Source organism: Hirundo rustica, chromosome 5 (genome assembly GCF_015227805.2).
Source record: "Hirundo rustica isolate bHirRus1 chromosome 5, bHirRus1.pri.v3, whole genome shotgun sequence".
In the NCBI taxonomy this organism is placed as follows: Eukaryota; Metazoa; Chordata; class Aves; order Passeriformes; family Hirundinidae; genus Hirundo; species Hirundo rustica.
In genome coordinates this window covers 61203855-61231083 of record NC_053454.1, presented here as the reverse complement: position 1 = coordinate 61231083, position 27229 = coordinate 61203855, and the positions used below count along the sequence as shown (strand labels likewise).

At 43.8% G+C, this 27229-nt stretch overlaps 1 protein-coding gene across 3 annotated transcripts in view; it reads right to left on the bottom strand.

The window, feature by feature from the left end:
* Positions 1-368: 368 nt before the first annotated feature.
* ANKRD17 (ankyrin repeat domain 17) overlaps positions 369-27229 on the bottom strand; it is a 70929-nt gene continuing 44068 nt past the window's right edge. The window contains exons 9-34 of one of the 3 annotated variants that reach the window (XM_040065705.2): positions 27010-27201; positions 26533-26642; positions 25733-25820; positions 25055-25182; positions 24500-24643; positions 23848-23950; positions 21546-22301; positions 16157-16305; positions 14935-15046; positions 14644-14789; positions 13490-13632; positions 12843-13056; positions 12316-12491; positions 11906-12068; positions 11093-11188; positions 10788-10904; positions 10139-10310; positions 9459-9906; positions 9218-9373; positions 8843-8992; positions 6706-8354; positions 5510-5707; positions 4671-4919; positions 2739-2914; positions 2466-2630; positions 369-1550 (exon numbers count right to left, since the gene is read on the bottom strand). In XM_040065705.2, the coding sequence (XP_039921639.2) occupies positions 1491-1550; positions 2466-2630; positions 2739-2914; positions 4671-4919; positions 5510-5707; positions 6706-8354; positions 8843-8992; positions 9218-9373; positions 9459-9906; positions 10139-10310; positions 10788-10904; positions 11093-11188; positions 11906-12068; positions 12316-12491; positions 12843-13056; positions 13490-13632; positions 14644-14789; positions 14935-15046; positions 16157-16305; positions 21546-22301; positions 23848-23950; positions 24500-24643; positions 25055-25182; positions 25733-25820; positions 26533-26642; positions 27010-27201 (6260 nt within the window). In that variant the 3' untranslated portion in view covers positions 369-1490. The remainder of the gene's footprint in view (positions 1551-2465; positions 2631-2738; positions 2915-4670; positions 4920-5509; positions 5708-6705; positions 8355-8842; positions 8993-9217; positions 9374-9458; positions 9907-10138; positions 10311-10787; positions 10905-11092; positions 11189-11905; positions 12069-12315; positions 12492-12842; positions 13057-13489; positions 13633-14643; positions 14790-14934; positions 15047-16156; positions 16306-21545; positions 22302-23847; positions 23951-24499; positions 24644-25054; positions 25183-25732; positions 25821-26532; positions 26643-27009; positions 27202-27229) is intronic. The other 2 variants (XM_058420820.1, XM_058420821.1) reach the window with 2 other exon arrangements.

The window sequence follows — 27229 nt, the reverse complement described above, 5'->3', positions numbered from 1 at the left end:
GTATCTGGGAATAAAAAGGGTCTAATTCCCCCCACCCAGGATCTCCCATGCTCAGCCCAGTCCCACAGCATCAGGCCTGTTACTGCCCCAGGCATGGATTAAACTGTCAGGTCAACAAAATACTCTGGAATTCATGGTTGTAATAAATGCTGAGCACTATTTCTCAGTGGGAGTAATAATTAACAACCCTAAACAGCACTAAAAAGCCTGCAGCAAATGATTGTAGCAGAGGGGAAGGGCACTCACAGACACCACAATGAGGTGTGATATGGAGTTTCAAACCTTTTCCTGAGCAGCTCCTCACTTGGGGATCCATTTTGCTACCACCTGATCTTCACAGGATATATTTCAGGAGATCAGACAGCTGGAAAAAGGAACTTGCTTTTATTCAGAGGAGCATCTAAGGGCAGGTATACAGCCTTGGGTATGCAAAAGGTTTGTGGAAACCTCAAATATCACAATAGTTAAAAGGCAGTAGTTTCTGTGGCCAGCTGAGGTGTTTTCTTGGTTTTCAAAGGAGGAACCGTAATAAAACCAAGTAATACTTCTTAAATCTAAGTGGCAGATCTCCTTTAAATGCTCCATATAAGGGAAATGTTCAGGGATCCTGACTATCACCCAGCCCAGCCTCACAGGACCTACCCTCCCTCATCTCCTGCTACTGCTGTCCACAGGTGACAGCTCCGGACAATGTATACAGGAATTCCCACTCGGGGAAATAAACCTTGCCCAAATAAACCTTCATGGGCCTTATTCTGGAGCAGACCTGTCTTTGGAGCCTTCAGCAGAGAAGCTCTCCTCAAATGTCAAATAGAGATGCATGTATTCTCTAAAAAATCCAACACACATTTGGAAAACACCCTCTGATAATGCCTGGGGTGTTTTTATAACTTACTTAAATTACACAAGTAGAAAAGTTATGCTTATTAATAGTTTAATGTATGAAGGAAACATCCAGATTTCTGAATATGAAGGTACATATCTCACATTAATTTAAGTCTACATAAAGTAGAGCCTCTATAACTGACATATTGAAATTTACTTTCTGCTTAGCCATTTGTTATGTAAACAATTGTACATTTATTTGCCATTCTAAAACTTCAGGATCAAGTTTACATAATTTTGCTAAATTTCTGTGTTTGCTCAGAAGCAGTTTACAGTACTAAAACCAACCAGCCAAAGAACAGCTTCAACAGAAAGTTATGTCAAAAGAGAAAAAAAAAAAAAAAAAAAAAAAAGAAAAATAAAAAAAAAAAATAAGAAAAGGAAAGGAAAAGAAGAAAGTCTAACTAAGTTGAAACATATGATGGTGGGGAATGGGCGGTCACAATGTTCACAGAAAAAGGTCAGTTAGTAAGTTCTTCTGCAAAAAGCCTACACACTTCAGTCAAGCACATCAGTAGAATGATCTGGGAGCACATAAACTGTTTCTGCCAATTGTGGTTTCCTCTGCCAAAAAAGGAATCTCAAGGCCAGCACGATGATCCCACTCAGCCCAGTTGGTTCATATGCACACTGTTCATGTGAGGTGTCCAAGTTCCAGTCCACACCTGCAAGAGAAACCTGCGTTAAAACCGTGCTTTGGGCTGCTCCTAGCAGGGCACAGCTCACAGGGACACTGCAGGGCTCACGGCTTTTCCTGTCCAGGACAATTAATAGGGCTCTGGGTGTGCACCAAATGATTTGCAAGCCCAGTTTCCGAATCCCTCCACTCCCAGAGCAAGGGACTTGCTCTCCTTTTGACCTTAAGCTCAGACAAACAAGAACTTGATTTCTGCCACCTAACCTAACACCTTCGCCTCTGGGGAATCCCAAGTCTAACCAGGTAAAGCTTTCTCTGGGGGGGAAACGTTTCCTCAGTAAACCAGAAATCACTTTGCAGAGATGAGAAGCCACATCAGAGCAATACCTGAACTGTGGCCAAACCCCCTCTCCCTCACACCTGTGGTGTGGTGCAGCTGGGAGCTGCTCCCCTCGGCCTGGATCATTCCCAATCAAGTTATGCCCAGAAACATCTTTATTTAGTAACAGTGTAACAGGGATCACTGTCTAATTAAACATAATCACAGGATATAATCTAACCAGAGCTACTGATGTTCCATTATAGTATTAGTTCCTGAGTACGAACAAGAGGTTTAGGGGAATTAATCCCTCTGCCTAAATTATATTTAGTGGACAAGCCAGGCAAGATCAGAGCAGCAAAGAGCTACTTATTCCCTTCCTAAAGAGCTGCTTCATGCCCTTCCTCCATGTGCTCCTAAGACAGTCACAACATCCTAAACTACAGAGCCCAGAAGCAGTCCTGTTGCTGTGTTCCCTGCTCGGGAAGGGAAAGCTTAACTAACAGCACATAACAGCTTTTCCTATGAAATTTTGCCCCAAGATTTCTCTTCCCAAATGCACAAGTGCACGGTTAGGAATTGTGATACATTTTGAGTGAAGTACAAAAAAACCGCAACAATTACCGTCTGAGGCCCGTTGTTTTCTGTGGAATTTGAAACCATCTTTATCAGCGAGTTCCAAGATGGGTCAGCAGCATGAGGCCCGTTAAAGATGGGCCCTCCAGTACCATCTGTGATGGGGGCTACAGGAGGAATTATGGCGTTCCCATACACAGAAAAAGGCATTCCCTGGGAGGAAGGAAAAGCAACAGTCAGGATGCTTTCACAAATGCTACCGCACAGACAGAAGGACAAAAGGGGATTCAGGCTGCATATCGGGGCCAAGGAGGTAATTACCCCAACTTTTGGGAAGTCCATGTATCCTGCAGGGACAGGCTGATGGAATGTACCAGAAGGCGTTACAATTCCCGTGCTGTCTCTCTCCATGGCTTGGTGCGAGAACACGCCTGGATCAGACATGGGCCTGTGGATCATGTGGCTCCCCATTCCGCTGTGACACCAGTCCACTTTATCTGAGAGCACAGAGACACGGCGTTATCCACAACAGCCCTCACCGCCCGCCTTCCAGCCTCCAAGTTTGCCAGCCTGCAGCTCTCAGGCTTCCACCTGCACTAGTGCTCAGGAGTACACGGGATGGAGAATACCAGGAATGGCACCTGCAGCTCCCAGGCCAAGAACCCTGAGCCACTGCCAGGAGTTTGGGACAGCTACCTGCAAACCAGAGTGTTGCCTCTGCAACTCTCCTCCATTTCAACAGCAAAGCTGGAATTTGGGCTAACTCTCCCTCCTCCAAAAACCTCACATCCTCCAAAAAACTCAATTCCTCGTGCCTTTGGTGCTGTGGAAAGGGTATGTACACTACGAGGACTATTCGCTCTACTTCACTACCATTCTTCCATTAAGTATTTAATATTCTAAGAGACACAGAAGTATCTGTGCAAACCAAAACCAGAAAATGACCAGTTGCAGACATGTACTCGTGTCCTAATTCTGTGCATTCATCAGAGGCAGCTTGGTATTGGTGCTACAGTTCAAACCCCAGACATCCAAAAATCCAATCCTCAAAACAAAATGTAAGAAAATTGTATTCGGAGAAGGGGTAGAGAAACATTTCTGAGGCACCCTACTACTCAAGTAGAGAAGAGGCAATCCCATTGTGAACTGAAAATCAGAATGCTGAAGCAAGTTGACCAAAGCAGAAAGAAAGCAGCATCCCAAAAGCCAAGACAGGCACAAAGGACAATTTTTACAGCCACACAATGCAAATAAAAAGCGAATTTCTAAGCTTTATCTGGGAAAAGACCACTAGTGAAGTAAAGAAATAAAAAAGGGTTGTATTTGGGGAAAAATTCCAGCACACTCAATCAATTTAAACCTTCAGCTGTCTGGACTCAGTCAAGGAGGAGAACACACTGCTCTGAGAGGCGGAGCAGTTCCAATCCTTGCAGGTTCTCCAGAGCGGACTGGATAAAGCCCTGAGCAATACAGGCAGAACTCACAGCAAACCTCATTTTGTGCAGGAGGCTGACAGGGCATCCAGAGGTCTAACCCAACAGTCTCAATATTCATACCCTCCATTCCAAGCAAAAAACCCTGAATAAACTAAAAATCAACTCCCCACAAAAAACTCAATCAATACGAAAAAAATTCATCAGTCTCCCAGAAACTGCATCCAGGACTCCTGACAAGTTTGGGAAGGAAAGCTGTAACACCACTAACTGAAACTGTTAATAGATTCTGAAATACTGAATTCCACGTGACTCCAGGAGAGCCAAGAGCCTTGTGCTAGTAGAAGACAAATGCCTGAAAAGAACAAAGCAAACCCAAATGTGGAATATTATCACTTTACAAAAGCGCCATCCTCAGCACAAAAAGTTCTACCTTAGCTACAAATTAAATATTAATTCCTACTGTACAAACAACCTCTTTATCAACAAAAAACCACCAGACAGCTGTCTTGTGACGCCTTAATTTCCTCTCTTCCCAAATTCAATGATCCTTACCATGTTCATCTCAGTTTTAATTTTTTCTGCTCTTACTTGGAGTACCAAATCCTCACAGCCAAACATTTCATAACCCCTGAGGTTATGAAACCTTGTTGAAACAATTAAGTGGACAGGAAGGCAAAGAGAAGTCCTTGCTCCAAACCCTTTAGAAAGAACATTTCTGTGTTTTCAGGCACTCACTTGTGCATCCTCCCGAGCTGAAGACAAGTTTGGCAAACACAATAGCGTGATCAATTCAAGAGCAGCTATGAACAACACATACCTTGACTGCCACCGATACCTTCGAAGGACCAGATCCCACTGTGTCCCACTGGGGCAGCCAAGTTGCTCCCAATTACAGAAGGAGTAGACGTTCCAGTTTGTCTAATACGTGCAGACCGTTCAGTCCCAATAGGAACAGGAACTTTTCTGTCCTGAGAAACGTTACTGGGTTTTTCTGATCCCAAGGACACTGCTGAAGGGGTGGGAGAGGGTGCTCGTACTCCAGAGGTCACAGACTGAGCAGGAGATTCTGCAAGGAGAGCAGCAGGAGCACTTAATGATGGCAGCCAGATCCCACAAACCTATCCCTCAACGTCCAGCAACTGACAGTGGGGAGCGGGTTAACGCCAGATTCATCCACCTCGGGCTAATTTTATTTCCACACCACAGAGATATTCACCACTGATTTAGTCCCTTATATAAAATGCTTATCACACCTTGGCAGCTCAGCCACTGGAGGACACACACCACAAAACCTTAACTAAGCATCACTGTCTATCAGCAACAGAGGATTTGGGGATTATATCCTAAACCAGAGCTGAAATAAGTCCACGTAAACCCCTGTTTCTGTTTGGGTTTGTTCTTTCTTCTTCTTTTTGATTTGTTTCCTGAGAGGTTTGTTGTTGTTGTTGTTTTTGCCAATAAAACAGACTAACATGCTCCCTAAATAAGCCAGCACTCAACAGCTAATTTTTTTCTGTCCAAAAAACTCCTCACTGCAGGGGCCAAAGGTAGAGGAAGGTATCAGAACCTGCCTTCAAGATTTTCTCCCGGAATTCCTAATGCAGTTCTGCAAGACAATTTTATTTCTACAGCAGCTTCCTGCCGACCAGAACTCACCATTTGATGCTGATGAACATGGAGGCAATAAACTAAGAGGGGAAAAATGCTGTCTGTTAAAATTAGCAGCTGCAGGCGCTCCGCCCAGTGGTGTCCCGGGCGCGTAGATCTGCCCTCCCGACAGGTTCGAGGCAAAGGTCCCCAGGTGTGTAGAAGAAGGTGTTACAGAAGCGTAGGGAGAATCCATACTGACAATACCTACAAGAGAAAACGGGCACAAGTGATTCCCAGAACTCCATCAAGAGGTCCCCTGTGCCATGGAAATAAGGAAAAAGGGAAAACTTTTATCCAATCCATCTTTGGGGGTGTGTGTTAAATTTTCCAAAGGAAGCTGGAGTATTAAACTTCACACTCTGCAAGACTATTCAGTATGTGGCACTTGTGCTGTATACCTAAATCGAGAATGGTTCTTATTTCATTAACATCAAATGTCACCGATTAGCCAAACCATTCAAAATACAAGAATTACTGCTCCCTTCAAGTCCTCTTCAATGAAGAAAGGGAAAAATAAAATGTTAGGTATCTAAGACTTCTGCGTTTGTCTATCTCAGGGGCATGGCATACAGGGCCATAGTCAAAATGCTGACTAGTATATCAAGATGAAAAAATTCAACACCGTCATAATCACAAAATGGGGAAAAAAGTGCTGCTGTATCTCTCAATCTATTAACACCTGAGTGGTCCTACAAAAACAGGAAGAGATGGTCCAAACCATTTATGTACTTTCTGGAAGCTACGTAACAGATTCTGTGACAACCCTTGGCCTCTGTTTTGGGCAGAAAGCTCAGTATCTCACTAAAAAATTTAGGCAGTCAAGGAAATTACTTTTTTGGATCAAATTTAGTAATTAAGGGAACATACCTCTTGTAAATTACAAGTTCATATCAAAACACCCCTCTTTCTTTACCATCCTAACCCTTGGAAGATGCTGCATATTTTTCTGCAGCCTCAGGCCAAGGTATCACAAACTAGAACAGCCACTATCTGGGAGGGAAGGGAGATGGAAATCAGTGTGTTTTATTATCTCAGCTGTTGGAGAGGAACAGACTGGAATGGCAAAACCCCTATTTTACCAAGCCCATCAGCAGCCAAACAGTTACTAGATTTAACAGGGCACTTAAAATGAACTCAACTTGGCTTAAAGAACACAAGAATAAACTGCATTATTATGGTATGGACACAAGCCGAAGCCTTACCTGAGGGACTCGGAGCTGGCCTCTGTAACGGTGGCCTAAAACCCGGGGCTTTGGAAGTATCAGACTGATGTAACGGATCCGAATTTGGCAAAAATGATGACTTTGCTGATAGCATGGATTCTGGTGTTGTCTGAGAGGAAACGACAGACCCACCCCAGAAGGCATGAGCAGACGTGGGGCTGTTCTCAAACAATGTACTAAAGGGCCCAAAAGGCAGAGTAGCACTGAAGTTGTTCCCCATGGCCTTGTTCGCCGGGTGGGCTGAATTCTGAGAAGCACTTTGTGTACTTAAGGTAGAAGGAAGCTGCACTGAAGAAGGAACGCTGTGGGGCCTTTTGATGTGGTTAACGTTGAGGACTGCAACAGAGGAGTTTTGCACAGGAGCCGGATTCTTGGGGACGCTGCCGGTTCCATGCACCGGCGGTCTGATGGCTGGGGTTTCCATCTTGGCTGCGGGCTGAGCAGACCCCATCGACGTCTGGGACACGGGGTAGGTCATCGGAGCGTTGCTCGAGCCTACCGCGGGAGCAGATGAGCTCGTCGCCGCTAAATTTGGAGGCACAACCATGCGAGGATCTGGTGCAGGAACCTGAGGTTGCTGGAGAGGGGGCCTGGCCTCTGGCAGAGGAGCTCCCAGGGGCTGCTGATGAGCAGGATGCACAGAGGAGCTGCTGGTCCCGGGATTGGGCTGCCTGCTGCTGGTCGAGCCGCCCGCATCCGCCGCAGGCGGGCTCCCCGCTTCCGGCTCAGACGGAGGCGCGCCTTTATTGGGAGAGGCTGCCGCGCAGTCGGGAGGACTGCTCCTGGAGACGCCCGCCGGCTGCGCGGGAGGAGAAGGAGATGAGGGGGAAGATGCAGGGTAGTGTTCTTTGGCAGTAGGAGTCGGATACGTGGTGTTCGTGGGCGCTGTGCTCGTGTTGCTGGCCGTGGTTGTCACGGTGGTGGTGGTGGCATTGGACGTCTTCACCACCGTGACAAACAGCTGCCTCCTGACCGAAGGAGAGCTCGGGTTGCCGCTCGCGGAAGATCCAGGCACGGTAGAAGCCACTGAAGTCGTCGTTGCCGTGGGACTCGTCGTCAAAGAACTTGCTGGATTCACCTGAGAACCGCTGCTGTTCTGGTTGTTATGGCGAGGCACCATGTGAGGTTTCGGCGAGTTCGTGGCTCTCGCGGGGCTCAGCGGCCTGACGGGAAACGGACCCCACGTGGACTGAGCTGGCGGGAAGGTACCTCCGAAGTGCGTCATGGGCAGCCGGGGCGGACGGATCTGCTGGAAAGTCTGAGCGGCGAGGAGCGCGTGTGCAAACTGCGGAGGAGGATATGCCAAGGGAAGAGAAACTTGGAAACCAGGCCGCACGTTGTTCACAGGGTTCTTAATGCTTTTGTGAGTGGAGGCTGAGGAGATTGCAGGCACGGTGAGCGCGGAGGCGGTCTGAGATGTCGACGAAGCAGCTACGGTGGTCACTTTGATGCCCACGAGAGAACTGTTAGCAGCTGTAGTGGTGGCAGGTGTTGAGGATCCTATTTTGGAATTTACAGTTGAACTTTTCAAACGGTTCTTTGGAATAAGTTCATCGATTTCCTTATCTGGATCCTTAATCAGAGCATTGATCAGCTGTGTGGCCTGTCTGGTCGATTCTGTGCCACCCCTATGGAAAGAAAGGACAAGGAAAGTGCATCTGAAGCACTTATACACATTTCAGCCAAAGACCTCCCACACTCGATCCAGCCTATCTTCTATCACCCTAACACAAACAGGAAAATAACACTCCCTCCAAAAACTGAGCTCAGCACAGTGCTGCTGCAGACAATTACTCAAGAAGTTCAAGTTGAACACTGCAAATCCCAAAAAACGCACATGGATAAAGTATTTGCTTCCCTAAATATTCCTTCATATTTCACCATGTATTAACAAGCCCAAACACAGAGTCATAACATTTGTGTTTCACCTTATCTCACAAGCTGTCTTTTGTACCTGCTGGTGGTTGTACTCCGTTCCCCCACCCCATTCACCTCCCCTGCTTTCAAGGGATCTTCCAAGGAACAACCAGATCAAGCCTTTCATTTTCCTGTGCAGACAAACATTCTACAAGGAGAAAACAGCCACAGGACGGAGCCAGTGCAGGATCCTGCTCACCTTATTGTGATTATTCGGTCTCCAGTTTTATCCTTCTGTTTGTCAATGTCTATATGCGCTCCCGTGCACTCCCGGATTGCATTGATGTTACATCCTCCTCTGCCAATAACTCTGGAAATCACAGTTGATGGGACAGAAACCTTCTTGGATCTATTTAAAAAAAAAAAAAAAAAAAGGTACAATATTAAGTAGGAAACACTTCCATGGCAAGAAGCTGTGGGCAGACTGGTTAAAGGAACACTTTTTTTTTTTTGTATTAAACCCATGCAGCAACTTTGTGAGATCTCAAACCCACTAGGAAAGTCATTCAGTAACTCCAAGGAAGGCTACACAAAGGACAGCATCAAAAGGAATTAGGGTAATTATTTTGCTTACCTTCTCACAACTTCCTTCCAACCTTCTTCCCTTTTCTGACCACGTTTAGGACTAGCAATGGTTAGCTTTCCATTTGGAGAAGAAAGGGGAGAAGGAGTGGATTTTGTGCAAGTAGACAAGGAATTACTCGTCACTTCATTAATGACTTCACACAACCTGCAAAAGGAATTAAATGCTATCACTATGTGGGGGAGAAAAAAAGGATGACTTGTACTTTGCATACATGGTCAAAGGAACTTACTTGATGGATGACTTGCCAGGGACTGCTTTCCTCTCATCCTTCGGACAAGTGACGAGCACTGATGGTTGCTTTTTGTTGCTCTGTGTGTTAGTGACAGCTGTGGAGGAATGATTGTCACTTTTGTGGCTGCTGTTGCTATTGCTGCTCTCATCGCTACAGCTGGAGATCCTCATATTGTCACTGTCACCACTCTCACTAGTGCTGCTGCTCTTGGATTCCCCATTCACCTTCTCTGGTTGGCTATAGGAAATTGGAAGCTGATCATCAAATATAATCTGAACATTATCAGGGGTTACTTTGTTTTTCCTGTTTTTCCTCTTGGAGCTTGTTGTGGTGATAGTGTTATTCCTCTTCCCGTGAGAACCCGCTAACGTTGTCCAGGTTGCAGATATACCTATGGTGGTGGTGGTGGTAGCACTGGGAGGCTCCATTGGGACCTCGGGATCATCTAACAGAAGAATAAAAAAAAAGCAGGAGTAATTCAGCTGGTTTGAGGTAACCTGAGTATTTTGCTTACCAAATCCCACTTGTCCTATCAAAGAACTTTAGGACTAACTTTTTTACAAAGCCCCAAGAAACACACAAAACCCTTGACTACGGGACATCCGTACATCTATTACGGATGTCATACCAGCTCATACTGAATTTCATTCTTTTCTAGGAATAATTGCAGTAATCACCTTCAGCTTTTAACTTCTCTTTCTCCTGAGCAGCTTGAAGTTCGAAATTCTCTTTATTTTTTGCTTCTATTTCTTCTAGTTTTCGCCTTTGTTCTTCTTTTTTCTTCCTTCTTTTCTCTTTTCTCTTCTCTCTTTTGGCAGCCAGAGCCAGTCTCCTGCTTTCTTCCCTTAGCTACAAGTCAAGCACATGGAACAGCATTGCAAGATGTCCCATGCACTTAAAGAAATCCAAATGCTTTCTATTTCCTTGGACTTTTCTGTTTTATTTCTAGTACAGTACTATGGTTTTTAGTAGAAGAATTAGGGTTTTTTTAATACTTAGGACACAAAATAAGGTTTAGACCTAAGATCCATAGGCGTATGACTAGAAAAATGCCCCTCTCGTTTTTTTTTTTTTTGACAATTCATGTTCAGAAATCCTTCTTTTGGTACAGACGAAATAGTTACAGCCGCATTTCCTGGTCCAATGTCTCTGAATAGCAAAGTTCAAAGATTACCTGAACAAGATGCTCAGCTCTAGACACTCCAATTATGATGATTACACACACTCCTATACCCCAATAACTACTTTTACCGACCTTATCGTCTTGAAGGAATGTGAAATTGAATCTTAAAAGAGAAATATTCCCAGCTGCAACTCTCCACTTGCCTTCTCCAAGTCCAGTTCCTCTAGCAGAATGCTTGCGTTTTTGTTGGCTTCTGCAGCCTGTCTATCTTTGGCTTGAACAATTGACTCCATACACAGGTGGCACTTCTTCAGCATCTCCTGAAATGACAAAGTACATTGAGTACAAAGTGCCACAAGTTCCTGCTGTTTTTCCACAAAATTCCAATGGGACTTGTGCTCTGGCGGAAAGCTGGTGGCCAATGAGCTACAGAGAATTGGTAACACTGTCTCTGAAGCTGAGACACAACGCTGTTCCTTCTCATGTATTTCCTTCCCTCCCATCTTACCTTATCAGTAATGGTTGCTATGTATCTCATGCACTCTGAGTCGGACGGGAACTGGTTTACCTCTTTCACCAGGTAACGCACCACTTTCACATGACCCTGCAAAACAAATTTCAGGGACAACACTTTCTATCAGACCAACTGCCTCCAGCTTAATGACAAACACTTCGGTCCCGGTACTCCTTGCCAAATATTTATTTGCAACTCCTCAACACATGAAGCTCTCAACACGTTTTTTGAGATGTTTCTCACCTTCTGAACTAGTGAGGCACATTTCTGCACATTTCTAACACCAGAGAAGACAAGTAATTACCTCTCGTCAGGTTGCCCTTACTCCAGAAGTACTTGCACAAACTTGTGCCTTCTTTGGGGGAGTTTTCAGACGCCCATCTCTAAAAGCTTTAAAAGCTACAGGTGTCTGCAATATTTCTGATTCTGCGACACCTCAACTACACTCCCTCACTAACAGCAATCATCTCTAGATTCAAATCAGACTAAACTGCACTTCTTTTGACCAAAGTCCTCATTCTCTTTTGCATAGGGAACCAATCCTATTTCCCCCCAGTTTTATCACCCCTCACACACACCAGAACCAGCCTCACTACATTGCCTGTAAAGCAAACTGCAATTAGAATTGAACTCAAATATTACACAGGTGACACACATATCTGTTTCTGAATATTCAATGCCGGGTATTCAAATTAACTGACATATTATTAAATATGTAGCTGCTGCCAGTATGTTCTACTTCTAACAGCTACGTAGGGATGAGCAAGACAATCCCAGCTAAGAGCCAAGTTGAACTTCACATTCTACCTTTCGGAAGGCTGCCATGAGAGGAGTTATTTTCCTGTTATCAGCTGCATCCACGTCAGCTCCAGCCTGGACCAGCAGTTGGACAACATCAAGATGCCCCCCATTTGCTGCCAGCCACAGTGGGGTATTCCCCTTCTTGTTCCGCACATCGATGTGAGCTCCCCTACAAAACCAAACAGGTTCCATCAAAACTCTGCACGTAGGCAAAAGGAAGCACCCTGACCACAAGAAGAACTTCATTTGCGTACCTGGGATAAATTTAATTATGTCGTAACAGTCAACAGACACACAGAACCTTTCCCATTTCCTAACCCTTTACTGGATATTTGTAAATATTATTATATATTGGGAAAATGAAGTCTAAATACAGCCATATTTTTCTTTAAGCTGCTCAACTGCACACACCATACCTACTAATGAGGAGCTCACAGAACTTGTAGTGCCCTTTGTCTGCTGCAATGGTTAAAGCTGTATCTCTGGATGAAGGTACTGGGGGAGCGTTGACATCTGCACCTTTGTCCAGCAGGACCCTGCCCACTTCCGCATATCCCCCAGAAGCTGCTTCCATTAACGGTGTGAGACCAGTCTGGGACAAGCAAGCAGGAGAAAGAAGCCATTAGTGGCGGGGGTGAGTGGCTTACCTGAGACACAGTATTTATTTAACTTACAAACATATTGGATTACTAGCATTACACTTGTAAGCACCTGAAGATGAATCAGCACTTCTCTGAAGAAACACATTTTTTGATAAGCTTTGCAGCCACCAAAATCTTAGCCCTTAAATGCAGCCGTTTTTTTCTATACAGTATTTGGTTCAGTAAAGTTAACTGGACTAGAGAAGTTGACTTGCACAAAGGCCAAGAAAATCAGGTAACAACAGACACGATGACTTACAAATGCCTCTCTCTGGAGCCCCCTCCAGCTGTTTGCTCTTTACCTTGGCTCTGTGTTCCACGTTAGCTTTTCTATCAAGCAGCAGGCTGACCACCTCAGTTCTTCCTTGGAAACAGGCCAGAGTCAGAGCTGTATTCCTGTTGGTCTCGATCTGGGCATTTATATCAGAGCCCATGTCCAGTAACAGCTTGACAGCAGCAGTGTGCCCATTCATAGCTGCCAGCATCAAGGGAGAAATGCCCAATTTGCTGCCAGTTCTGAAAGAGAAGAAGGAAAGAACCAAAAAAGTAATTTCAGAAATGTGATTATAATAAACTAATGAAGGCAGAGTACTCACACAAGACTGAAAAATCAGCTGCATACCAAGATGTATTGAAGCTACAAAAGGTTCTCCACAACAACATAGTTTAGGACAAGTATTTCTACTTAGAGACATCACATATGTTACTTTTTGACTGCTTCAAATCGAAGGGCATCTCTTATGAGATGTGCATTTAATTTATAACCTGTGCTTGGTCCTTTCCCTGTACCTGTGCGGCTCACACCCGAGCCATTCTCTACCTCCCAACAGATGCAAAAGCATGGCATAAATGCACACACACAGAGGAAACTATGCAGGGAAAACACACACGCTTTCCTCAGATAACTCACAACTAAGCACATGAGATAAGGGCTGTAAAGGGAACTTGCCTGGAATTGATTTCTGCCCCAGCATTCAGCAGAATCTTGATAATGTTCACGTAGCCACCTGAGGCGGCGAGGCTCAAAGGTGTGTAATCAGACACATTCCTGTGCTCCTTGTTTGCCCCTCGAGCTAGCAGCAACTCCACCACCTGCAGTGTTTCAACAAATAACAACTGGTTTTCTCCCAAACTTGTAAATCTATCCAAGAGAAACACTTTTTAGACCTAAACATTCTGCTGAAAGATGTCAATGGTAAGAAAGCCACTTTAATCAGTTGCTTTGCTACAACCTTTGCTTTCATGAGCAGATGAGGCCATACCTGGGTTCCCAAAGCCACTGTAAAACTTCCTTGAAAAAAATTCAATCATGACTGCTCTTGAGTACACCAAATTCAACAGCAGTGTAAGAAAAAGCAGATCTCTTCATGATAATTTCAGCCACCTTTAAAGCCTGCCAGACCCAGACATTCAGTTTCAGTATGGTGTACCAAGTACTCTTGCTTTTTGTCCTCTCCTGCAGAGGACTTGACAAGAAACAGGACTGTCTAGCAACTTAAAATCCCAGTGTACACTGAGGTGAAAAGCCATGGTATCACTTCCACTGCAATGTTAAATTTGTTTCACTTTCAGGTTTTAAGAATTAAAAAAGTTTAGATTAGACCTGCACAATTCTCAATCAGAATGTTTTCCCATGAAACCACAGAACAAATATATTGTCAAATGCAAAAATTTGGGCAGGAGGGTGCTCTGACATAATCTCTGCTGCCCAAAGCCCAGCTTTTGCCCCTTTTTTCCCACCAAAAAACTACAATAAGGCTCAAATATGGAACCCATTTGTGTCTAACTCCTGATTCACGGCAAGAACACACAAGGCATTCACTTTCATATCTACATCTAATTATGCTGGTAGAAGTCCCATAATGGGGCATTAATGACTGCACTCACACGGACACCTGCACAGCACCAGTCCCGTTAACAAAAGAGAAAAAGCAATCTGTATGAGACACGTCGCAAGGTCTAAATCGGAAAACGTGAAGCTCTTTGCATCTTTTTGAAACACACATCTCATGTGGATGTATCTTTTCTGGAAGATTATTGTACTGTACTGACACAATATGTATCATTCACACACTGCTTCTGAAGATTTAAGGTTTACTTCACCTCTTGCCTCCCTCCTGAACAAGCCAAAGACAAAGGAGTGTCCTTGGTTCTCTCAGACTGGGCTTCAATATCGGCTCCATTATCCAGTAAGATTTCCACAACACCCACATGGCCAGCTGTAGCAGCCAAAATAAGTGGGGTAAACCCTGAAACAGAAAACATGACATGACTTAAACCACCAGAAAAGCAAGCCTAAAGGTTTCACATGAAGTCTGGGCTTATTGGGGACTTATTTAGTGGGACACGCTGGCAAAGTAGACAGGGTTCATACTGCCATGGTGAGACACCCACCTTTCTTGTCCCTGTGTTCAATGTTAGCTCCTCTCTCCAGCAGGGTTTGTACCAGTTCTTCATGGCCGCCAGCACAAGCCAGTGTCAAGGCTGTGTCATGGTTACTCTCAGTCTAAACCAAACAGACACACACACAAATAAATACTTGTCTTTTCAAGTACAAGCCTGTTACAGTGCACGTTAGCCAAAACATAACTATACCCATGCCCAAACAAAAAAGCTTCTATAAGCTAAGGACATCTTTATGGATGCCCCCCTCGGTAGCTACCTTCTGTTCATAAGTTCATGACAGGATACTACCTCTCAAGGCAGCTCTGCTGGGAGACTTAGGAAAGAAATTCTGACAAGAACTGAGATTCCTCAAGAACTGAGCTCTCATCCGTGCTCTGCTAACCAGATTAACTTCTTTACCACTGCATGACTGTGACTTTCAGATGGTACAATGAAGGTAAGAATTCTGTCTTTAACTCTCAGCACTCTGGTTCAGCCAAAGGCTTTATCACAGCAGAATCCAAGCCAAATGCCACAACCAAGTAGCAAGGGCTGATTTTTCAGCAGTTTCTCTCCATTTCTCCACAGTGATCTCAGGCCTTTCCTCCACTCCATGCTGCCCAAATCTTAATCGTGTTATGTATAGCCCAGAGCTGGGCACAGATACATGCCAGTTAGTATGTGTATACTTTTAGCTGATGGCCAGCTAAGTTCAAGTCAACACAAAGTTGCCATTTTAACAATTATTTTCAATACAGAAAAGCCTTTCCCTCAGTGGAAATGAGAGCTTTGATTATTTCCTCTTGCTAAAAAAAAATCACAGCATTTATTAGTTTCAAGACTTTCGTGCATCCGTGATCTCTGGCCAACAACTTGGAAGCACAACCCAAAACACAGCGTGCAATGCTTTAAAGCTTATTTTTGTCTCAGGATATCAGGCCAGAAAACATTTAATTTCTGTCAGTAGACAACTCTGCTGTTTCTCATAATCACACTGACAACAAAGGAATAAGAGATACAAGCGTTTAGTTATTCCGACACCTTTTTCATGTTCAGTGAGAGCACAGAGGAAAGTGGGTTGCGACTCTCAGGGGTGTTATTCTGTCTTTCTAAAGGCAGCAAATCCAGTCCCCACACCCCAATCCATTATACAAGAGCTGTTTGCCAACACTGAATTATTGAGGATGCAGGAAAAAATACCTCTGTGCATCTGTGAGAGTGGCAGGCTCACCTGGGCATCGATGTCTATAGCAGGGTAGATGGGCAGCATGGCTGAAGGAGAAATGATGGGACTCGGAGTCGGCGTCTGAGGTTGGGACACTGAGGTTGCAATGCTGTGGGTAGGAGTGTTTGACATTGCAGATGCTCTTCCACTCACTGCTGTTGGACAGAAGAACCACACTTAGTCAAAGCAAAACACTTCCCAAGTGTAAAGTGACAATAAAGGGACAGTGGCATGAACTCCCACCAACAGATGGAACTCCTTAAAAACTGTTGTTTTCCACAGATATACGTATTCCACACATTGAGCCCAACCTTTGAATCTTTAACTGTTAGAATTTGAACTATGAAAAAGGTTTACAGTACTCTATCAAAGAAAGGGTTACACATCAGATTGACATGTTTTCTAAAAGCCCAGCACAAGTTTTGGGGTTTTCTGTCGTTGTTGTGGGGTTTTTTGTGGTTGTTCTTTTCTTTTTAACCCAAAGATCTTTCCTACAACAAACCAGCTATTATTTGGACCTAGAGCTCCGTACCTTTGGAAGCAGGGCTGTAGAACAAGTCCAACCAAGGGGTATCTACACAATTTTTCTTAAAACAGTTTAAATGTTTTCATGTAGAAGTCTGTCCAGCCTCCACCCCCACCCCACCCCCCATAAACGTAACACAAAAGCAACAGGGCAGGATGCTCACATGGCAGAATTTGCTGAAACCAGAGAAGTGGAACAGCAGGTTGCAGAGAGTTTGGTCAAGGTGTTAGGTAAGCAAAGGTAACCACTTACAGCGATAACAGCGTATGGACACGACACAGATAGCACCAACTGCCACGCTCCCTGAAATTCATTCTATGCATGAGATGTTTAAAAGTACAGAGCAAACTTGAGTCTAAAGCAGCCTTTAGGGAAAACACCCATTTTCCTACTTTTCCTCAAAAGAACTCAATGGTTTTTTCCCCTGTCACTTCTCCAGCGTTTCTCCAGCTGTTTCTCAGGTATAACAGCAAAGGAGAAAGTGAAGCACCACATACTTCTGGCCAGCTGACAAAAGCACTTTAAACTGCAAAATGAAACAGCTTCCCAGCTGATGCCACACACCCTGTATACTAACAGGCCGAGTTGTGTGCTCCCACCTCTGCAAGGCAGCTGGATTTTACATCCACAACTAATTTAATTTCTAGATTTCCTACACAAAATCCCAGCAAAGAAGCTAATAAATAGCACCAGGAGAAGCGAAGAACCCTCAGCTTCTAACAAAAAAGTATCAATTAACCTTATATTTAAGAGTAAGTCAGAATTCAGAATCCAAACTCCCTTGATCTATATCTTTGAGTGCCTTTTGAAAACTCATCTCCCAAATCACACTAGGTATGGATTAAAATTAACATACTGAAGATATGCCAGAATATTCTGACATAAGTTAAGAATTGCCTGTGTTTTAAACAGTTTCTAAGAATTCTTGCTCAGGTCCCAAAAAGGGGACTGGGAAGCATCTTCTCCATCACAGGAGACATTAGTTAATGCTCAGGCTAAAAAAAAAATCAAGTTAGTTAACAAGGTGTCAGTTCAAGTAAAGTGTACTTTTTACATGTGCAGTGAGGGGAGGAAAAAGCAAACAAATAGAACCCAAATCACCCCCTCCTCCCCAAATACAAAAAACCAAACAAATCCAAAAAAGAAAGACATGTGTTTCAGCAAAAATTCACAAATTTAGTTCATATACCTACAGCACCATTCACTAAGACACAATATTTATTTTCATGGGTAATCACTTTGATTATATTTATTTCAACATCACCTGTGTGAAGCTCGAATTTGTAATGAATGTGTCAAGGGTGATGAAGGGAATTTTTACGGCGCCCGAACTAAAATATTCAAAGTGTTCAATAACCCAAAAGGTTTTCACAGCAGTCTTGCACACTGAGAAGAGTAACCAACTAGCTTGATTCTACACACTAAACACACTGACAGTCAAATATTTATCTTACCACTCTGCTCCTTACCCTACTCTAAGGGACTAGTGGCAGAGTGAACTAAAGTCTGCACTTCACCATTGAAACATCGTTATTTCGTGCCTGGGATAACCAAGTCTTCAAAGTTAGGTCACCCCTGGAATATTTTAGTATATACACAACTTGGTACAGGACCACCTACACCATAGTCAAGCTTCTCGGTTGGAAGACTTCGCCAAGCATCACGTGACCACTCCACTCCAAGTCTCGGACATTTGCTGGGGTATCAGACAATCAGTTTTGTGCTTACTGATATCTGGAACAACACTGATCTTTATCTTGATTTTCTTCTGCCTGTACCTCAACTCTCTCTGAGCTTAAATGAAGAGAAGACACCCCCAGAGCAATTACCTCCTGCCCCACGCCCACTGGCCTCACCGGCACGACACGCCCTTGGCTTTCACCCTTGTAACCCCACTTCACTTCATGTGGGTGTCACACATCCCACAAGTGCTGTCTTGCTGTGGGCACAGCATTGGCCTTGCCTACTGATTTCTTGTCTCCTGTAATGTCAACAGCAGACAGATAAAAACTGTTCCACATTACAATACTTGATGAGAAATGTATGAGACATCTCAGCTTTTTCCAGCTGGTTTCAAGCCAACTCTACAGGCTTGTTCCACATCAGTTCCTCCTCTGCCCCCAATTTCTCTGTAGTATCCTCAGTTATTACAAATCATGTTCCTGCCACACAGGATTAAAATCACTACAGAGCACTTGAGATGCAGAACATGCCTCATGCTATAACAGTCCTTAAGTTATGTTCTGAATTCCAACACAAGCACGGGGCTGCTGCTGTGCAAGAAGGGCCCCGTGGATGAAGCCTGAGAGCCATTCCACACCTGCAGTCTTGGTGGTTATTAGTTAAGAGTGTGCAAGGCCGCCTTAAGGTAGGTCAGCCCCACATGAAACCAGCTCCTGCTCAGGTCCCAGGGGGGACACAACCTGATTTTCCTGGGATGCTGGCACTCTGCTGTTATTTTTTTCAGTATTGAGTCTCTGTGAAAAGCTTACAGTCAAGGCAGACTCTTGCTCGCGTACTAATTTAGACAGATACATTTTGAACTGACTCAACCCACAAGGTAGCTTCCAGGAATGCATTTTATCAAGTGCTTCAAGATTCTTGAAGTTCTTTGAGAAGCTCTGACTGGACATAATCCTTGAAATAGTTTCTACTTTATAAAAAGCTTGCTATTAAAAACAAGGTGATTTTTCTCTTTAGAGCTTTACCACACCACTTAACAGATGCAATCTTTTCATACAAGACTTACATAACTAACCCTAAAAAATACTTGTTTTTATGAGTCTCATTTGCCCAACATCTGAAGCTCAAGAGCAAGCCTTTCACTTGTCCTCAATTCCAGCAGGACTCTAAAGGAGCCCAAATGTAAAAAACAAAGTATTATTTACTACTTATTCATTGTTTCCAAATAATTAAGCACAGAGATGCACATTAAATCAAGTTTGCACAGTCAAGGTGAAGCTCTGTTTCTGTAACTGGTGCTGTAACACAGCACTGCAATGGAACTAAAGGCATCTCAGAAACAAGAATTTAAATTAGTGAGAATACTCTAGAAGCTTCTCTCAGAGCAGTACATGGAGTTACTTATCAAATATTTAGCTGCTACTTAAATGTTCTGTGTTACATTGAGCCCATTTCAGCTCCACATTAAATTGTGATTTGTGGACTCACTACAGGCTGGCACTGAAGTTCTGTACTCAGGCCTGTGTCTGTTCTTGCTTAAAAAAAAACACCCTAAAATCAGGCACTTGACCAAAAATGAATTGAGACTTCCTTCCCAACAGCATGTGTGCACACACGTACTAACAAGTGGGGCTGAGCACTACCGAAATATTCACTTAAAATTCCACACTGGAAATACCGGACTGCTCAAAAAGGCACGCACACGCATTTGGGTACGCGGCAGGTGACCTGAAATTGCACCTTCTCAAGATGTGACATGCAGTTAAACACACGTCCCAAATATCCTAACTCATGGTTTAACTTATATTTAAACACAACTCAAGTGCATTGCACAGATTCTTTGGAAGTTACCAAGAATTACAACCATCCCAGTATTTAAATTCATGTTGGCCTGTACCCCAGCAGATCCACTAGAGAAATCTTTACTGTTAGTGCATGATACATGTCGTTTTGTCTACTTTTTCATGCATACGTTTGTATTTTTATCCACTTCCAATCTATACTTCAACTCTAACACGAAATTTCCAGCAAAAAAGTTTTAGTCATCTTTAAAGAAGATTTGCCTGGACACAAGATCACTCATCAGGTGGTCTCATTTCAAAAGTGGTGTTCCAAGTACTTCACAAAATCACCAACTGGTGGTTTTAATCCTTTACCATACCTTCCATTGACTCTGTACTACTACTGCACTCCAACTCTGGCAGTACACGCAGGACCAGCTCCAGGCTAACACCTTCTTAGAGACCGGCCTTCCCTCTGGCACACAGCCCTCATCCTAACAGCTTTGCACAGCAAACTTCTTCAGATAGACAGCATTTGTAAAAATGGCAGTGCATCGGCTTAACCAAGAGCATCTTGGTACTTTTTCATCAAGTGACATTTTTTAAGATTATGTCCTACCAGTTCATCTGTGTTCAGCCAAGGAGTATTTCAATGGCTGCTTTAGCATGGAAAGGGGAGGAAGCACAACTGAGTGAGGTGTAAACTAAAACAGTAACAACTCACATTTAAAACTGGCTTCATTCTTCTATTTTACTGCTTAAGGCCTTAGAGCATTCATGTCACTGGGTAAAGAATTCTCTGAAGTGATGACAAGAATTTGGTATGGATAAACATGTTTTCTGCTGGCAGCTGTTTTCATGAGTAGATGTTTCAAAAAGTCATAGGATTATTGCCTTTTTTTTCCAAGCAGAAGTAAAAGCTTCCAATAAGTAGACCACAGAAGGCCAACTGGAGCAGCTCTTACTCTAAAGATAAACCCACAGCTCCCTCACACTTTACAGGCTACTTGTGGTGCTGCAGTTGCCCAGCCTACTGCAAGTCGGCTCTCAGCTAGTCCAAAGCACTACCCAGTACTGTCATGGTGCTGCTTTTCCTGAGCTACGATCAGGCCAAAACAGAACTACCACATGAACCCTAACACATCCCTCCCCAAACTATGACAAATTAAAAAAGCCACTCCCACCATACCAACCTGACCAACAGGCACTGGTTAGCTCACCCTGCAAACTGAAAAGTTAAAAGCTCATTTTCCAAACTCCTCACGACAGGGATCAGAGGGCGAGTGGTGCTTGCAGTAGAGCTCGTGGGAATACACAAACACACACACACACACATAAAAAGAAGTGGACATACCCTCAACTGGTGAAGCAAATATTATACCTGCTCATAACAATGTAAACCCACCTGCCATGATGTCATCCAGCGTGTCATTGAGCGTCTGAGCAGGGCTGGCTACCATTAACCCTTGCTGTGTTTCTGTCAGTATTCCTTGCCCCAGCCCTGCTAGTTGTGCTTGGCCCAGCACTGGCTGTCCAACTATAACACCTTGCAGTTCTGTAAGATTTGCGATGGACCCTGGAGGTAAGGAACCTGCTGCCAGAGGCAAAGCTTGTGGCATGGCCAGAGGCTGAATTGGTGCAAAACCCGTCTGCGCAGCAGCTTGCTGAGGGTCATCTTTAAGCAAGATGGGGTCCACTTGCTGCAATCGTGCATAGTCTCCCTCTGAGAGTTGTTCTCCTACCCCAACGGGAGTCAGTAGTCCCAGATGCTGGCAAGACTGTTGCTGCTGCTGCTGCTGGAGCTGAATTCTTTGCGCTTTTACCTCTAGATATTGCTTTTTTAGCTGCTGCTGAGTTTTCAGCTGTAACTCTCGCTCCACTTTCTGCAGTTCCTCCAAAATCTTTTGTTTCTTCTGAATTTGTTCCTCTCTCGTTTTGTTCAGCTCCTCAATCTTCTCTTTGGTGAGCTGGTCAGCGTGTGCCAATTCCAGGGACTGCAGCTGAGCGTTCTTCTCTATGGCTTCTTTTATCCTCTGCTCCAGCTCTGTCAACTTGCCCTGAGCCTCTTCTACAATGCTCTCTGGAGACTGATTGGTGATGTAACCCTGTACATCCTGGTTGTTTGTTGGCAAATGACTGCTGGACTTTTGTTTAGAAGCAGCTGTGTGAAAAAGAAACCCCCTCAGAACCAATGGAAGTGCATACGAATGGCATCCTCATTACAGAGCTACTGCTGGGCTGCTGCGTGGCCGGCTACGCACCAGGGCACAGCACCCACGGAAGGTCAGCGTGTCCCGAAGGCCCTCCAAGAACACCTGCCAATTTGTACCCAGCAGTCGGATTGCAACTTAACAGGACACGCTACTGCACATGCATCCCACACATCCCTGTGCTACGGTGACAGGTCTACTCCAGCAATCGTTATGCTTTTGCCAAAGGAAGCGATTGTCTCGAGCCGCTGTTACCGAGTGCTGCTACAAGAAAACTGGGAACAAAAAGCAAGGATAGGCTGTCTCTTTACTCGGTGTTCTGCGTCTGGAATGGCGTTGGGACATAAACATATGCTTACAGCCCTGAAAGTGCAGCCCGAGGGATACCAAAACATCTCTAGGACTGGGACTAGGCCACCGGTTTGGCAACCGACTTTTAAGTACATTTTAAGTAGTGCTGGTACATTTTAAGAAGTGCTACGCTTTCTAGAACTAGGCATCCTTTTGCTCCAGGTATCCAGCTTTGCTCAGGTGACAAAGAGTGCCAGAACCCAGGATAGTCATTTAGATTTAGCAGGAACTAACAGGGTGTCTTTAGCCACTACGTTTTATCCAAAGCAGACATGATTTTGCCTGTGTCAAAACTCAGCTCTCTGCCCAGGCAAGGCAAATATTTCAGCCTTCCTGCAAGAACGAGCGATGGACTAATCCAACTGGTCTTTTATGCAGAAGTCCCCAGTAACACAGCTGACATGCTCTGCCATACCAGGTGGAGAAGCAACAATCGGTTAATTTTGAAGGGCGAAAGGCAAATCAAAACTCAGGATCTGAGGCAGTGGAGGTGCCCAGTTTCTTCCAGTCATCCTCGCTGTATCTCCAGAACAATACAAGTGTACACACAGGATTAATTTTAGGACATGCACGCCTGTATTTGCTACTTCTGATGCTTGATAAAAATCGTTTTTTGAAGAGAATTCTTAAGTACGGAAAGCATTAAGTGTCAAAATGGCGAGAGCAAAATAGATGCAAATTTAGTCCTAGGAGGACCTGAGCCACATCAGACTAAAGATTTTACTGTCCAAGAAATTCCGCCTTCAATCGAATTAGTCAAATCCACTCCCAGACTACCACCCTAAGGAAACACAAGTTATCAAATCAACTATGATGTGGAGATTAACATGGGTTCTGCAACTTCCATTTTCCAATTTCTTTAGACTTCTGGGTAACATTTTGCATTAGTTCAGTGTGTCAGACTAGAGATTTTAACATATTTACTTAGGCAGATTTCTTGATGTTTTATGATTACAGGTTTAGGTGACTGATACTTGTTGGATATGCAAATCTTAAAAAAATAAAAAAAAAAAAAAAATCAAAATTGCAGTTTCCTTGACTGAATCCATAAACACTCTTCAAAGGAACTACTCTGCTACAAGTGCAAACCTCTATCTTCTACCTAGGAAGGATATTTAGAAAATAAGCTCCAGAACTACGACTGACCTTTATTTCTGATGGGAAGGGTTGTGGCGACATTAGCAGGGGGTTTGTCAGGCTCCTGGGGTGGGACGACCATGGGCAGCGCCTGCACTGGTACTCGAGGAGCCTAAAATGTTGGATACTAACAGATTACTTTTCTCATACTCTGTGCTAGTTATAATTCAACAGAAGGTAAGCAAAATCTGTTAGAAAAGTAGACTTTAATGGCGATTAAGAACATTTAATATGGTTTTTAATATGCTGAGTTCTCTAATTAACACCTGGAGATCATGTGATCTCCACATACTTTGCATTTTTAACGTAAAAAATTATTGCTGAACTATACTCGGCACGGTACAGTGCTGTACTGTAGTACAGCAAATACAAGCCACTATGGGCTATAAACTCAATTCTGCAGAGTCTCGTTTAAGCAGACCTTTCCACTTGCTGGTTTTTTCCACCCTGGGGTTTTTTTCCCCCAGTAATACTTAGACAACAGTAAAAACAACGAGAGCACTACAACATAACATTCAAAAGTCTTCCATTACAGCTCTAAGTAACTTTCAGTGCGCCCACCTACAGTTTATGATGATACGACTAACTCCTCTCTCACCTTTAAACTCTCAAGTAAGAAAGTGCAAAAGAGCCCTGCAGATCACGAGCCCCGAAATCTTACCCTGTTTAGATCATGGGATGGCGGGGTCAGCTGAGTGGCATCGGGCGGAGGAGCGGAAAGCAAGTTGTTTGGGTAATCCAGAAGGTAACAAACCACGCTGGTGTGACCGCCTTTGGCTGCCTCGATTAGCATAGTCGATCCGTCCTGAAGAGGGAGAGATCACAGAGTTAGAAAAGAGCATCATCAAAAAACAACACGGCAGCATTTTGGGAGACACAACACAGCACCTACGTGACTGCATTCTGCTTTAGTAAATAATCTCCACAAGTTCACATCCAAATTTAAAGACTTGAAGTATTTAAAAAAAAAAATAGTACTTTAAAATTCTTTCCTCTTCCACGAAGAGCACTTTACAACTCGAGGGCAGCCTTTATACTCATAATGATCAAGAGACCTGCACTAACTCCAACAATACATACAATGAGCAGATAATCTGCCTGTGGAAACTTCTATTTAAATCATCACAGGCTGGGTGAGTTGTAGAGAATACAAAAGGAGAAAATTCAGTCAGGTATCCTTAGTTTTAGAGGAAAACCAGGCAGCTGAGGGACAAACCTTGAGCCTGTGTGTGGGATCAGCACCATGAGCGAGCAGTAACTCCACTACTGCCAAGTGACCTCCGGCACAGGCCAGTGACAACACTGTATGATCATTGTTTGCTGTGGTCCTGTTCACATTTGCTCCTGCAAAAACAGAGGGGGAAACATCAGCTGAAACAGACTTCAACAGGTTCACCTCTATCAAATATAACAGAATTAATTACTCTGCAATCTACATACGGAAAATTCCATCCTGCCAGATGTCCTACTCCATGCAAGGTAGGGATAAGAAAAATTCATGAGAATCAGCCCAAGAGAGAAAATGGAAATTCCAGGTTTGTATCGAAACATCAAGCAAGCTATAGTCAAAATCTGGAAAACACTGGCACTTCTAGTTCAACTCCCAAAGACAGCGCTCCAAAGCTGCACCAGGGGGCACGGGGACCCCAGTGATCCCTACTACTGCTTCTCTTACGAGGAAAAAAGACGAAATACACTATTTTTACAACTAGACGCGGTTCCACTAATCTCAGCAGAAACCACAGGAAATCATTACATGCCTAGCTGGCAAATCAATTGCCTACTTGAGTTAGGACATTTAAAACACATCCAAGGAAGTTAGACTAGTTCTGATATGTTCTTAACTCGAAGTATTTCTAATGTCAGGAAAACCCAAACCATCCCACACTCTTACCTTTGCTAATCAAGAACTGAACAGTGCAAACATGACCCGCCCTGGCTGCTTTCATGAGAGGAGTTCTGCCACCTTCTGATTCATGCTCCTAGAGAAGATAAAAAAAGGCTTCAAAATCCAAAGTAGCATGTGAAAGGAGGCAAGCCAGCCTTCTGGGTTTTTCAATGAAAAGGTACTAGACATGGAACATTCTTCTTTAGCGTCTCACAAACTTTGACATAAATATTTAGCTAACATTCAAACCCAGGTATCTTGAAGGCATACAAACCACTCACCACCTGTCTCTGCAAAGATTTAACTCCTGGACAAAAAGCATTCAAGGCACATGGGGGGGATTTTAGTTAAACAGGACATCTTCTGACACGCTTAACGTCACTCTTTGATAACATACTGGTGTACAAGCCTACTGAAAACTAAAATTGGTTTACCTTCATCATCTTAATTCCATTACAGTACACAAACAGACTGTCAACCATCCGATGCATGAGGAGGAGAACAGACGTGCAGGTACCAGGACTAACCCAGAATCAGCTCAACAATTCAGAGCTAAATACCATGTCAAAAGAATGAAATCCCCTATTTTCCTGTCCAGGCAACCTTGAATGGCTTGGAAATGCTTTAGCCATCAATCACCAGAGGACTGTAACTGACCTCAGCACTCTAGGGCAATTTAACAGCCCAAAATACATTACAGAATGTGTAAGTTTTCAGCAATGAACAGAGAAACAAACAGAAGGAATATCATATGTTGGTAATTTTATACCCTACTTAGATTTTTTCAAAGAAGGTAGATGACTTACCAGATCTGCACCTGCCTGAAGTAAGACATCTGCTACATCAGTGTGGCCGTTTTCACAGGCATACGTCAGTGCCGTGTCACCGGTTGCTGTTGTTGCGTGCACATTAGCCCCTGAAACATAAAAGACAAAACCTTGTAAGCTTTATGATGGGCGTTACAGAAAATATACAAGCCTCCACAACCTTTACAGGATCAAACAGCAAATTAAACTTCCCCCTTCCAATCCAGCATCTATTGAACTGATAACTTGATCATACGCTAGAGAAATAAAAACATAAACTGCAAGTTAGTTTCAAAAGAGTTTACATCAACTCAATCTTCAAAAGCTAAATTAGAGTCCAACCAACAAATCACTTTGGGCTCCAAAGACCTTCACATCAACTTCAAGACACTGCTAAAGAAAATGCAATGAATATCGAAAAAAGTGGTTTTCTCTCAGATTAAGCCTTTACAAAAGCGTAACAAAACGACTCCATACCTGCAGCTAATAAATATTTAACCAGCTCCAAATGCCCCTCTTGAGCAGCTTCCATCAAAGGTGTGGAACAGCCGAGTTCTATGTCAGCTCCTGCTTTAATGAGAAAATCAGCCACCTCCAGAAACCCTCCGCAGCAAGCCAGAGTTAATGCGGTTTCTTGCGTCTCCTCTGTCTGAGCGTTGATGTTTGCTCCTTCAAACAACACAAAACACCAGTTACA